The following is a 13,678-nucleotide window of genomic DNA, read 5'->3' on the forward strand; positions in this document are numbered from 1 at the left end:
GCTATATTTTCTATTTGTCAACAAATTCACTGAATTTCTTTTAATGATAGAGCAAAAGGAAACCACAAAATTTAATAAAAAATTATTTATACTCGGGCCGTAATTGACGCATGATCAAACGAGAAATTCCAAAGGTGTTCGAAGCACGGTTAAACCACCGTAGAAATCGATAACAAAATAGTTCTGTTGAGTTAATAATTTTGAATGATTATATCCTATATGCTTCATCAAATAAATCTTTCAAATAAAACATTTCAGCAAGTTTTGCTGTCTGATTTTGTCACTAAACAGGATTAATATGCCTGAATACTTTACGGTGTTCTCTCTCTCTCTCTCTCTCTCTCTCTCTCTCTCTCTCTCTCTCTCTCTCTCTCTCTCTCTCTCTCTCTCTCTCTCTCTTCTCTCTCTCTTTGTCTCTCTCTCTCTCTCAAACACAATTGACAAGTTTCTATCTTTTTACCTATCTAAAAAATATCTATTTATCTAAATATCTATTTATATATCTATCTTTCTTTCTACTGTTTTTCATCTGTCTGGGCATGTGGATAAGCTCGTTGTCAAGGACGAAAGTCTAGCCTTAACTTATTCCGATACTACTGTCTACGGCCAGGCGTACGCCTCTTAGTGAAATGCAGTTTAGGCCGGACTAAATTTTGGCGTACGCCCTAAGGCCTAACTTAAGTTTCGTCGTATTTACGCCTTTTAGTGAAACGGGCCCCTGGATTGCAGATCAATTTGGTGGACACTCCAATGACTTTACGTTTCATGGAGCTAGGGGTATAAACATCACAGACTGTTTACTATATACGTCTAACTTGTTTGATATATTTTGTAGATTTATTATTTGTAATTTTACTATATTTTACACATTGAGTTAAATTATACTGTTGATATGCAGGAAGAGGAGAATTTTACCGATGTAGTTAGACCACGAATCACAGTTAGACGGAAGTCAGAACACACTCAAATATATACTGAATTTCTCATTCAAAAGGCAGAGTCTTTCCAGAAATACATGAAAACCTATTGCATTAACTTGCATATTGATTTAGATAATTATATTGAAAATCTTAGAACAACCATAAATGAGGTATTTAATCAGTCAGACCCCAACGCAATAACGAAGCCGTCGGTTTCACATGTACACACACAGAGAAATATTGTAAATACTGATATTGTTTCTTTATCTGATAATGATCAACCATGGTTTGACAATGAATTGAAAACATTGTATAAGAAATATATTTAACCCTACGTAAGTTTAATAGCTGTAAGAGCCAGGAGAAACATTCCAAACTTGTCGCCATTAAGAAAGTTTATAACATAGCTGAGGTCAAGAAAAAAGGCATATATATATTACATGATGGTCTGAGACAAGAAATTCTAAAAATGAATAATTCTATACATTTTTTTCAAATGTTTAGCAATAAACCAAACAAAACTTGCAACGAACCTTTGGAGGAATTTTTCAAGTAGTTTGATTCTTTATGTAATGCATATGTATGAGATGATCGCGAGTTCAATGGTGGTTTAAATCAAACTGGTGATTATTCTTGTATTTTTGAAGAGTATACAAAACAATAAGTATAGATAAAATTGAGAATTATATACATAACCTCAAAAGGGGTAAATCACATGGAGACTGTTTTATAAACGAGTATTTTATAGAATTTGAAGAATTGTTATTACCTGTAATACACAAACTTTGAATTGTATTCTAGACAAAAGTTTTTTGGAGTTGATTTTGATCAACTCTCCTATGCAGTAACTATATATCATACATACATGTATTATGTTTGCGTCAAATAAAATGACTTTGTGTGTGTATTTATTATATTTCCATATGAAATGTGGAAGAAACATATCATGAAATGACATCCATACATGTATGAATTATTTACGGGAAAACATAAAAAGAAATTTTTGTGGTTGATTTTAATCAACACTTTCTACTGCTATGCTGAACTCACGACTTAAATTGGTCTTTTGATAATAATGTTATTACAGATGCGTAATTTGGTTTTAAACCAAACTATGGTACATGCAATGCATATTATGCACTGCATTCTATTATTACAAATACACCCTCTAAAAGTAAACGTTTATATTGCGCTTTTATTGATTTTAGAAAAGGATTTGATTCTATCGACAGATCGAAATTATGGTTTAATTTGTCACAAGTAGGAATAAAGGGAAAAACTGTTGAATGCTATTAAAATTAATGTCTAATAATGTTAAAGCATGTGTTACTATGAATGGGAAAATACTGAGTATTTTTTTGTAATAGCACTGGATTAATGCAGGGTGAGGTTCTCTCGCCATTTCTTTCTAATATGTATGTGAATGACCTTGAGATGATTTTTATTTTAATCGCAATGTTTGCCCTATGAAATTTTATCATTGAACTTACTTACATTGGTTTGTGCTGATGTTGTGGTTCTTTTCTCTGAATTGATCGAAGGACTTCAAAATCTTTTAGATGAATTGAATGAATATTATATTGTATCATTATGGAAATTTGTGGTGAATGTTGCTAAATCATAAATCGTGATTTTTCGGAAGGGTGGGAAGGTAAAAATTGATGAAATTGGGTTTTCAGAAACCCAAATATAGAAAGTGTTGTAAATTTTACACATCTAGGTATAGTTTTCAAGTTTAATAATACATTTTTGAAAGCTGAAAAGCTTTTTAAGCCAGAAAAGCTACGTTCTTATTGAAGAAAAATGTCAAAAACATGTAACTATCTAAACCTTAAAACTTTGTTATTTTTGTTAAATTGTTATATACATGTAGGTCCAATTGTTTATTATGGCTCCGAGATATAGTGTACACAGAAGGGTTTAAAAGTTAAAAGAATACACTAAGATTTTTGTGAACATATATTGTTTGTTAAGAAATCTACGTATAGAGCAGCTGTTTATGCATAGCTGGAAAGGTTCCCTTTGTTTATCACGGAAAACTCGCACTAATCAAATACTGGCGTAAATTAATGCATTCCAACAACTGTATTTTGTTAAATTACTTTGATAAATTGTTTGAAGATGTTATGAATTATAAAGAAATTAATTGGGTGTCTGATGTTAAAAATTGTTTGATTGACTTAGATTTTAACGAAATATGGAACGCACAAAGATGCAATAAAGGTACATTATGTGTTATCAAACAAAGAATATTTGACAAAGCAAAACAAGAAATGTTTGCATGTATTGAAAACTCAAGTAAATGTTCATTTTATCGATACATTATTTCGCATCATTGCTTTCAAAACTACCTTATAAAACCCACACCTGTAAAGTTTCAAAAAATGCATTTTTAAAAATAAAATGTATTCTCAAAATCTTGCTGTCGAAATTGGTCGATTTGATAGAACCACAAACAATCAGAGAAAACGTATTATCGTTATACTAGTTGTGTGGAAGTTGATTTTCATTGGTGTGTCTTTTGTATGATATTTTGCGTAAAAAAATATATTAAACCTCTTTTATTTTTGGAGGAGACCTTCAATTTTCAAACTTCCGCAGCTTAAAAGCCCGGGAAATGTCAAAATTATGAATAATCTTGGAAACTATATGAATGATAGTTTAAAACTACGAAATGATATGTTACCATAAGTTAAGTATATTGTTTATTCTCCTGTTCCACTTGCACATGTCTATGATATATTCATTGTATAAACATGAATACTGAGGGGCTGTAAAGCATAAAGTGAATTAATAGTAAAAGATATTTTCTCACAATGACCTGATATGTCCTAGTAATTACAAATTCATTATCTCGAAATTCTTTTTACATGTACGAAAAAAAAAATAATGTGGCCATAATCGGTTTTTGTACGATAGCGATATGCAAACAGCAGCTGGTTTTGCATTAACACGGCTATTCGTATTCGTATTGTAGTGTATTTCTTTGACTTTTGAAAATTTGAATCGCATTCTACAGTCATAGGTTAATTAAAGTTTGCTACTCTGTACATGTGCCAGTCAAAAAATATTTCTTTTCCTACGTTATCTATCGTATAGGATACCTTGTCAGACCCATAAATCTTCCACTAAATCAGTAAAAAAATACTTATTGACTGATTTTAGCCGTTTTATATAACAGTTTAGCGGAGTTTAAGCCCTAATTATGTTTCAGTGCGTTCATTTATTGCGCACAATTTCGCGTCTGTCTATTATTTGTTCATTGTTTGCTCATTTTGAGGTATGCACTCACATGAAATGGTAATAAAGTTTAAGAGTCCGTATGAAAAATATGAAACACAGACTAATTGTTTTCTTCATTCACTTTTACCGGTAGTGACTAAATGAATTTAAATATCAATTTTCAATACAATTTATATTTATTTTAATTTGAAGCGTTCGACACTTTATCTGGACGATGACGTTAAAAAAAAATCAAAAATTAGATTGTTAACACACATAAAACATACAAAACCTATAGAAAAAAGAAATACAATTTATATCATCAATTTTGAAATTTGTTCAAAGAACGATGTTAATTGATAGATATATATTATCATAACATTAACTTGATTCAAAGGGTCGGATCACGTCGAGTTGTCATGCAAATTTATTATATATTCATGCCTATTTTAAAGTTTTGATAACAAAACTCTGTTTTTAAAATCAACTGTATGACGTTTACTTATAAAACAATGCTATTTTGAAACTCATCTTTTTTAAAACGTGCTAAAAAAGACGTAATTTAGTTCGTACAACGTCATCAGTTTCAGAGAGTGGTGATACGGAATTGAAAAACCACACTGTGGTGATCTGGAAAATCGGATCACACTCTGTAAAATTGACAGTATCAAGAATGGAAAATTGATTGGTATATAATAAATAAGAAATCTTACAATATTATTTTTAAATTGCATCTTAATGGAAACTATAAAAACAAGGAGTCAAAACTTATCATATTTCTATGTATATCAGCTGTTGTTTGTGTTTTATCGAAACTATGAATCAAATGGAGATTTAAGGTAGAAGAAGGTTTGGATATACATTCTATGAATACAGCTCAATGAATAATTAAGGGGTGTCATGTTGGAAACTTCAGATTTAATAGTTGGCAGTAAATATAAAACAATTGTCATGTATATTATGTATTAACCACCCGGTAAGTTCAAGACATACAACATATGACAGGGGACGGGGGTCGGGGATTACAGTAGGATTATGGTTTTTAATTTGTTACAGAAAGCAATGTTGTTCGACAATGTATTAGACATAAGCTTGATGACAGATATTGGAATCATCTGTATGTGTCCCGAATTTGAAAAGATATATTATCGAGCGCCACGGGGTACTAAGGGCTGGAAAACTTTCTTCCAGCTAATGGGCGCCGCAATTTTGGTCGTCAATTTGTTCGAAACAGTTAACTCAGTAATTAAATAGATGGGGCTGTTCTACACTATATGTTTATTGTCCATTAAATCTACTTAAAACTTTCCACGTTTTTGATGGAAATTAATTTAAGTTAAAATAATTGCCTTTGCAAACCAGATAAATTTCAACAGCGTTATAATCAAGAAATTACACTAATAAAAATCCAAGTATCAGAGGGAAAATGAGAACATTAATCAAAGAACCCATCCTTTGACACTGAATAAAGTATAAACAGAACATTAAGTTAATTAAGTAAATTCATGAAATAGATAACCATACTGTATTGAAAGAAGAAATAAAAAATAATTGGAATCACGTACTTTTCTTCGGCTATTTCCGAAGACACAACATTTACGTTTTACGTAAGAAACATGACGTCATAATGTAAACTGAGCACGCGATGTTTGGTTTAACCTTTGCTTATGATTTGATTTGGCAGTTGAAACCTACTGTCTGCGTTTCAAAGCATAAAAATATGCGCTTGGTTTAACGGTGAAACCGTTAACCTTTGTGTAATATGCATCTACAGATAAAAAAAAATAATTACCAACAGCTTCATTACGTGTTCCTTCAGCACGTGCTGTAATAGCAAAAACAATTTCTCAGATTCAAAATAATTGCCTTCAGGATTCATTTTGAATATTTGTTTTTCGTTGATAGCGAGTGCAGCGAAGCGAGCTTTAAGAACCAGTGTGCGCGGGAAAATGAACGAGCTAAACCTACCGTTTATCAAACAAAAATTTTTGTCTACGTCCCATAATGTTCTCTAATGTTTTCACCCGTGGTGCTATGCCAAATATGGCCGACTTTTAACTCGTAATTTATGGTGTCTTAAGGTTTGAAGATACGTTTTGATAAGTAAATAAAGACAAACAAAGTCATGGATGACGTTACAGTGCTCTTGCGGTATATTTCTCCCGATACATTTAGAGGTGGATCAAACATCTGTAATGCGTGTACTAATATTATTTAATTAAGTATAGACTGCAACACCTGCCTCATTGACATATGATTTGTTTTTAATTCTTTTTAATATAGAGGTTATATAAATATATACTAGCAAGAGCCATACTTTACTGTCTTATCGATCCATTTTTAAGCTAATTATGCATGCATGTACAGTAGGCAGGTAAGTATATGAATAGGGAGGAAATAAACAATAGGATATTTTGAACTGAATAAAAAGAGATAAAAAGAAAAAATAAACAGTTAAAAAATTAATGTTGATATTGCATATAGTCAAAATATTAAATTCAAAAGTGGGAAATTACACACATCAAACAGGGACTGGTCTCTCTCTCTCTCTCTCTCTCTCTCTCTCTCTCTCTCTCTCTCTCTCTCTCTCTCTCTCTTCCTCTCTCTCTGGGGAGAGGGGTGAGGTGTTGGTCTGAATGTATCGTAACCATTAAAATTAGTACATTTTGCATACTTATTGTAGAGCAACACTCTCTCAAAAATTCTTTGACGTTCGTTGATACTATAATAACACGTACTAGATTGACAATGATGCAAGGTATGTGTAATTCTTGCTGCGCTCGCCAGAACGGTAGCACCGTAAAACATATTAATAATTTATTCATAAATACCTTCAGAGACATTATCTTCTCCTTCAGCAGTGGCTGAAAATATACATATTTATTTATATATTAAGTACGTTGTGTAAGATATTTATACTTATACTTCTTTTTTTAATGTTAAAGCTAGTGACAATAGTTTACATATTTCGTTACGTAACATATGTTTACTTTTATACTTTTTCAATATCGTTGGAATTTAAACTCAATCGTATTTTTCTTCGGTATTTTTTTTTCTTCAGTATTATTTTATTATTATGATATTTCCACTTTAAACAAGTAACTTTCTGATAATTATTTTTATTATTCATGTAATAATTACACTATTACATGTATCATTCTTTTTCCTTTAGGCTGTAGCGTCTTTTGTTAGAAACTGTAGACCCCCGTGTTTCCCATAAGTATTTTTTGTTATTATAATGTTTTGATTTCCAACTAAAGACTCTAATTTTATAACAAATAATAAAAGTTAATTATAATATTACATAATAAAATTACTGGACACTATCTCGTTGAAAGCAACGAGGAGATCTTTCGTCCGATTATTAAAAGGCAAAATGACCTTTTTTTTTTATCTTATCTGAATATGAGGATGGGATTCAAATGACTTTCAGTCGCTTTTCAAAATATTTCTCCTACTTTAAGTAACATGATTAATATTTTGAACTATTAGTCACTTAAATGTGTTTATAAAAACAGTAAAGAGAAGTTACTCGCCATCTTGGATTTATAAGGGGTCCTCGGTTCACGCTATTTTTTAAACAAGTTCTTTAAATTTCATGAACATTTCTGAAAAAATATATTTTGGAAAATAATAAAAGTACTTATCCCTATCGTCTGACTTCATATGTGCCGCATAATAAACGTATTTGGCCGAAATATATGAAGTACGAATACGTACGAATCTAAATGTATCGAAAGCAATCACTGAGATGTTCCAAAACCGTATAATAAATCTAAAGAAAGCAAAGCATCCGCAAAAATACCTTTCCTGGTTTATCATATGCGTTTGGATCTCCTAAGTTATTACATGGATAATTCGTATCATCTTCTGTTGCTTTTGATAAGTTTAGCGTGTAAATGTATCAAATACATAAATCCAAGATGGCGAGTGTCGTCCATTTACTTTTTTATGTAGAATATTTTCAACGAATTATTGTATTAATTTAGAGCCCCGTCGTAAAACCAGAACCCCCCGACCCAATGACCATGTACGCAATTTTGGAAGAGGCACTCTTCCTCGTCATAACTATGTTCTTAACGTTTATTTGCTTAATATTCAAGAGCGAGGAAGGGCATATTAAACTTTTTATTCACTAGAACCCCACCCTTACACATAACCCCCTGACCCATGGCCAATACAATTCTCAATTTTAGAAGAGACACTCTCGAACTTAGTTCATCTGCTTAATATCCAGGAGCAGATTAAGGATTTTTAGAGAATTAATGTATTTATATACATAATCATTAGATCCAAGTCCTGACACAAGAACCCCTGACCCTGGTTTGGTTTTCTGTATATGTTTGGGTATATTTAAATACAGTATATTGTTTGCTCAGCTAGAGCAAAAACCCTGGAGCAAACACAGCATATACAAGATATACAAAAGATTTACACAACAAGCCTTGTACCCAGGTACACGTCAGAGTTCCTCAAAGTGGCTTTAGTGTACACGTGTTTTTATTGTTGCATATGAAATACGATAAGATATGATAAATCATTGCGTTATTTGATATTTTCAATAACATTTTAATGTTTACTCGGGGTAAAATACATAGACTAGTCCATACACAGTTTATGACAAATCGGGGATCTAATTAAGTGACAATATAATATGTCACACAAGGGGTGTAGTCTGTCTTTGTGCACACATTGCCACAAGCAGCGAATACTCACCGGTAATTGCATGATGATATTGATTGTTATAAAATTGAACGTTTGGAAACGGTTAAAAAAATATTAAAAATTTAAAACTTTGAAAATTTCAAATGTACAAATGTATCATCTTTTAACTGCTGTTGGATTTGAAAAATCTTTCCAGCTTTATTAAATATACGTACAAAAGGAATATTTGTGTCAATCTTTATCTTGATATGATATGTTAAGTGTTTAGGCAATAAACGAAGAAAAAAAGATTTTAAAAAACTCATCTTTTCTATCAGTCCACAGTAAAATATACTTAGTTACATTGTTATACTTTTGTGATATTTTAAGGAACTTGCTTGCTCATTTTCATAAGATAATATTTTGAAAAGCGATTCAGAATAACAATAAGACCCCCTCCTATTTTAAGATCATGTTTGGTGATCGTAATAATAAGAAAAGTAATATTTGCCATATATGTTTGGTTTATTGTAAATGTAACGCAACATATGAATTTATGATTTCAATCAAATATTAATGATGTAAAAATATTTAAGTTCTTCAGGTTCCAAATATTGCACCTTTGACACACGATATACATACACAAAGAATTAAATAATTTAAACTCTGACTTATGTTATGATCTTTAACGTCATAGACAAATCATAAAGGTGTGGTGTCAAAGTACGCCAAAAGTAAGGTGTAAGGTCATAAATCATGGTATAGTTAGAAAATGTTGTTATTCCTTGTATACTAATTTCTGTACAAATAAATTTAAGAATCTCCCATTTTATCTTTATTTGGGTACATTTGTATTATACAATAATAAATAAAATTTGGAATTGACTGAAAATAAATAAGAATAAAACTAAATATCCTTTATTGTAATTTAACTTTAAATAATTTATATAAATACTTCATTTTTGTTTTTAAAAATATTCACTACATACGAGTAAAAATCTAAACATAATTGTTGAGAAGTCGCTATCTGAAAGTTTGTGAAGCAATTGCATGTACGGACAGAAGAATGACGGCTATAGTAAGACTATATATATATATAATCCAAAATGAGTGAAAGGTGATATCACACAGTATAAATAATCAAAAAAAGAAAAAGAAAATGAACAGTTCCAAAGTTTCTATTCACTAGCGCTTTTTGGATTTACATCCTTCTTCAGAAGAAGGATGTAAATCAATATTGCACCTTTGACACACGATATACATACGAATTGATTGCAACTATATCACAGACATTTATTTAAAAAAAGGAAATATTGACATATTATCTAACCTGATTTGATGTATATCATATTTGAACATGCATATAATTTAACCATATTTACCTATAGCGATATTGTTATCTCCAACAGCCATAGCTGAAATGCAAAATGTTGTTTGAATTTAAAACATTTATCGAACAGGATCAATGTATTTTTCACATCCAGTTATTTCATCTGCTATGTTGAAAGTATTCTATGCTAACAGGCTCTCGCTATGCTTTTGTTACACTGGTTTAAGAAATTGCGTGGCCTTAAAGGTCTTTTTTCTGGTATTTCCAACAGTTTGATGTATATCCGCTACGCCGTCTTGACGTCAAAATTCATTGTCAACTCTTTATCTGATTTTCATTGCTTAATATAAATACTTGTACCATATCCGGGTTTTAACTCAAACATTAGTGAATCTTGTTAAAAAAAATAAGTCGCAAAATAGCAAAACTAAAAAAATCATATGTAATTTGATTTTTTTTATCATTAACTGTTATTCTGCGGACGCTTAGTAAGTAGATGTTTAGATTTTTAATCTCCGAGTTCATGCCCGAGCCGTGTAACCTGGCCACCGACTTGTTTATCTACAGTCGTATACAAAATATAAAAACATGTTCTATCAGGCCTATTTTTATTCTTATTTTTATTAACTTTGTTTAATTATTTGTTGGAGTTTCTCCAAATTTATACCGATTCTCACCAAAAATGTACATTTAGAAAGGAAAAGATTCGAGCTGTCTCAATGCATGTAATTTACGAATAAACCTCGTAGATGTTGTGTTATATTTTGTATTCCTTGTTTTTATCCCATGTAATTTTTTGTGTCCTGAAGAAGAGATTGGTTGTCCCAAAAATTTGACAATACCAACTGTTCGTGTCATTAGTCATTTTAATGCTTTTTGAAACAGTTTATTGGCCTAGCATATGTATCCTTGATCTGAAACTTTCAAGATGATCATTGTTGTATAAATATATTTATTTACAAAACCTAAACTGTGTTTACTGGGACATTTTACTGTCTTTACCTGTAACAACATTGTTTTTTCCTGTTGCTGAGACTGAAATTAAACAAAAATTGTATCAGTTAACTTGAAAAGTTGTTATATATGATATTTATATATTTCGCTCAAAATAACATATCATCAAAGCAAACATAACATTCACATGAGAGATATAACCATAGCACTAGTGCATCGTGGAAAACAAAACCCAACAGAGCAGTTGTTACATGCATTTATTACGCCTTCTTCATTAAGGTCAAGATCTAGTAAATTATTCTAGAATGTCTTTTTGGTGATAGAACCATTATGACGTCATAATTGATTCGAAGAATTTTTCCCCGTACTTTACGGCTTTAAAGGAATTGTGTAGAAAATTAAACAATTTCTTGACATTCTATGTTAAATCATGGGAAAAGTAATCCCGATACCTATATTCAATTTGACATCATTTTAAAGAGGAGGTCAAAAGCTTGTTTAATTCCGTTTTGGGGGAGACTGTAGGCATTCTAGATATATTGTATTCGTCAAAAATGGATAAAACTCCGAAACGTTTTCATCAATTCCTTCATATTTCATTGAGAATGACAGTTTAATACATGGTTTTTCATTGTGTTAACCAACAATTTTAGCCCCGGTACACCCTATCAAACAAAGCTATTGTTATGAAGCATCAATAACAGAATTTATATCTTAAATTTTATGAACCTGTAGGCTCCTTTCATTTACTAGATCTTGACCTTAAAGTAATCGTTGTTTATTACCTATTTTTACCCTTTGCAGATCCCCATTACATGTATAAAATTAAGACATTTTGATGTTGCATCAAAAATAAACGTTATACTGTAATGTATTTTTTTTAAAAAAATTAACTAACATATATTTAATAAAATAATAAATGATATGTTATTACAGTTTAAAACAAAAATTTTAAATGTTAATATACATGTAATACGTGTTGTAAATGCACCAATTTTATGGATTTGGAGAAAAAGATTAAAAGAATTAAATAATTTAAACTCTGACTTATGTTATAATCTTTAACGTCATAGACAAATCATAAAGGTGTGGTGTCAAAGTACGCCAAAAGTAAGGTGTAAGGTCATAAATCATGGTATAGTTAGAAAATGTTGTTATTCCTTGTATACTAATTTCTGTACAAATAAATTTAAGAATCTCCCATTTTATCTTTATTTGGGTACATTTGTATTATACAATAATAAATAAAATTTGGAATTGACTGAAAATAAATAAGAACAAAACTAAATATCCTTTATTGTAATTTAACTTTAAATAATTTATATAAATACTTCATTTTTGTTTTTAAAAATATTCACTACATACGAGTAAAAATCTAAACATAATTGTTGAGAAGTCGCTATCTGAAAGTTTGTGAAGCAATTGCATGTACGGACAGAAGAATGACGGCCATAGTAAGACTATATATATATATATAATCCAAAATGAGTGAAAGGTGATATCACATAGTATAAATAATCAAAAAAAGAAAATGAACAGTTCCAAAGTTTCTATTCACTAGCGCTTTTTGGATTTACATCCTTCTTCAGAAGAAGGATGTAAATCAATATTGCACCTTTGACACACGATATACATACGAATTGATTGCAACTATATCACAGACATTTATTTAAAAAAAGGAAATATTGACATATTATCTAACCTGATCTGATGTATATCATATTTGAACATGCATATAATTTAACCATATTTACCTATAGCGATATTGTTATCTCCAACAGCCATAGCTGAAATGCAAAATGTTGTTTGAATTTAAAACATTTATCGAACAGGATCAATGTATTTTTCACATCCAGTTATTTCATCTGCTATGTTGAAAGTATTCTATGCTAACAGGCTCTCGCTATGCTTTTGTTACACTGGTTTAAGAAATTGCGTGGCCTTAAAGGTCTTTTATCTGATATTTCCAACAGTTTGATGTATATTCGCTACGCCGTCTTGACGTCAAAATTCATTGTCAACTCTTTATCTGATTTTCATTGCTTAATATAAATACTTGTACCATATCCGGGTTTTAACTCAAACATTAGTGAATCTTGTTAAAAAAAATAAGTCGCAAAATAGCAAATCTAAAAAAATCATATGTAATTTGATTTTTTTATCATTAACTGTTATTCTGCGGACGCTTAGTAAGTAGATGTTTAGATTTTTAATCTCCGAGTTCATGCCCGAGCCGTGTAACCTGGCCACCGACTTGTTTATCTACAGTCGTATACAAAATATAAAAACATGTTCTATCAGGCCTATTTTTATTCTTATTTTTATTAACTTTGTTTAATTATTTGTTGGAGTTTCTCCAAATTTATACCGATTCTCACCAAAAATGTACATTTAGAAAGGAAAAGATTCGAGCTGTCTCAATGCATGTATTTTACGAATAAACCTCGTAGATGTTGTGTTATATTTTGTATTCCTTGTTTTTATCCCATGTAATTTTTTGTGTCCTGAAGAAGAGATTGGTTGTCCCAAAAATTTGACAATACCAACTGTTCGTGTCATTAGTCATTTTAATGCTTTTTGAAAGAAGAATTTTATAATTTTATAAGAA

At 30.5% G+C, this 13,678-nt stretch overlaps 1 protein-coding gene across 1 annotated transcript in view; it reads right to left on the bottom strand.

The window, feature by feature from the left end:
* Positions 1-13,678, bottom strand: part of LOC136271902 (uncharacterized) — a 205,086-nt gene that overhangs the window by 109,116 nt on the left and 82,292 nt on the right. The window contains exons 18-22 of the mRNA XM_066072479.1: positions 12,825-12,857; positions 11,119-11,151; positions 10,169-10,201; positions 6,974-7,006; positions 5,935-5,967 (exon numbers count right to left, since the gene is read on the bottom strand). Of these exons, the coding sequence (XP_065928551.1) occupies positions 5,935-5,967; positions 6,974-7,006; positions 10,169-10,201; positions 11,119-11,151; positions 12,825-12,857 (165 nt within the window). The remainder of the gene's footprint in view (positions 1-5,934; positions 5,968-6,973; positions 7,007-10,168; positions 10,202-11,118; positions 11,152-12,824; positions 12,858-13,678) is intronic.

The sequence above is a fragment of the Magallana gigas genome, chromosome 9 (genome assembly GCF_963853765.1).
Source record: "Magallana gigas chromosome 9, xbMagGiga1.1, whole genome shotgun sequence".
Taxonomy (NCBI): Eukaryota; Metazoa; Mollusca; class Bivalvia; order Ostreida; family Ostreidae; genus Magallana; species Magallana gigas.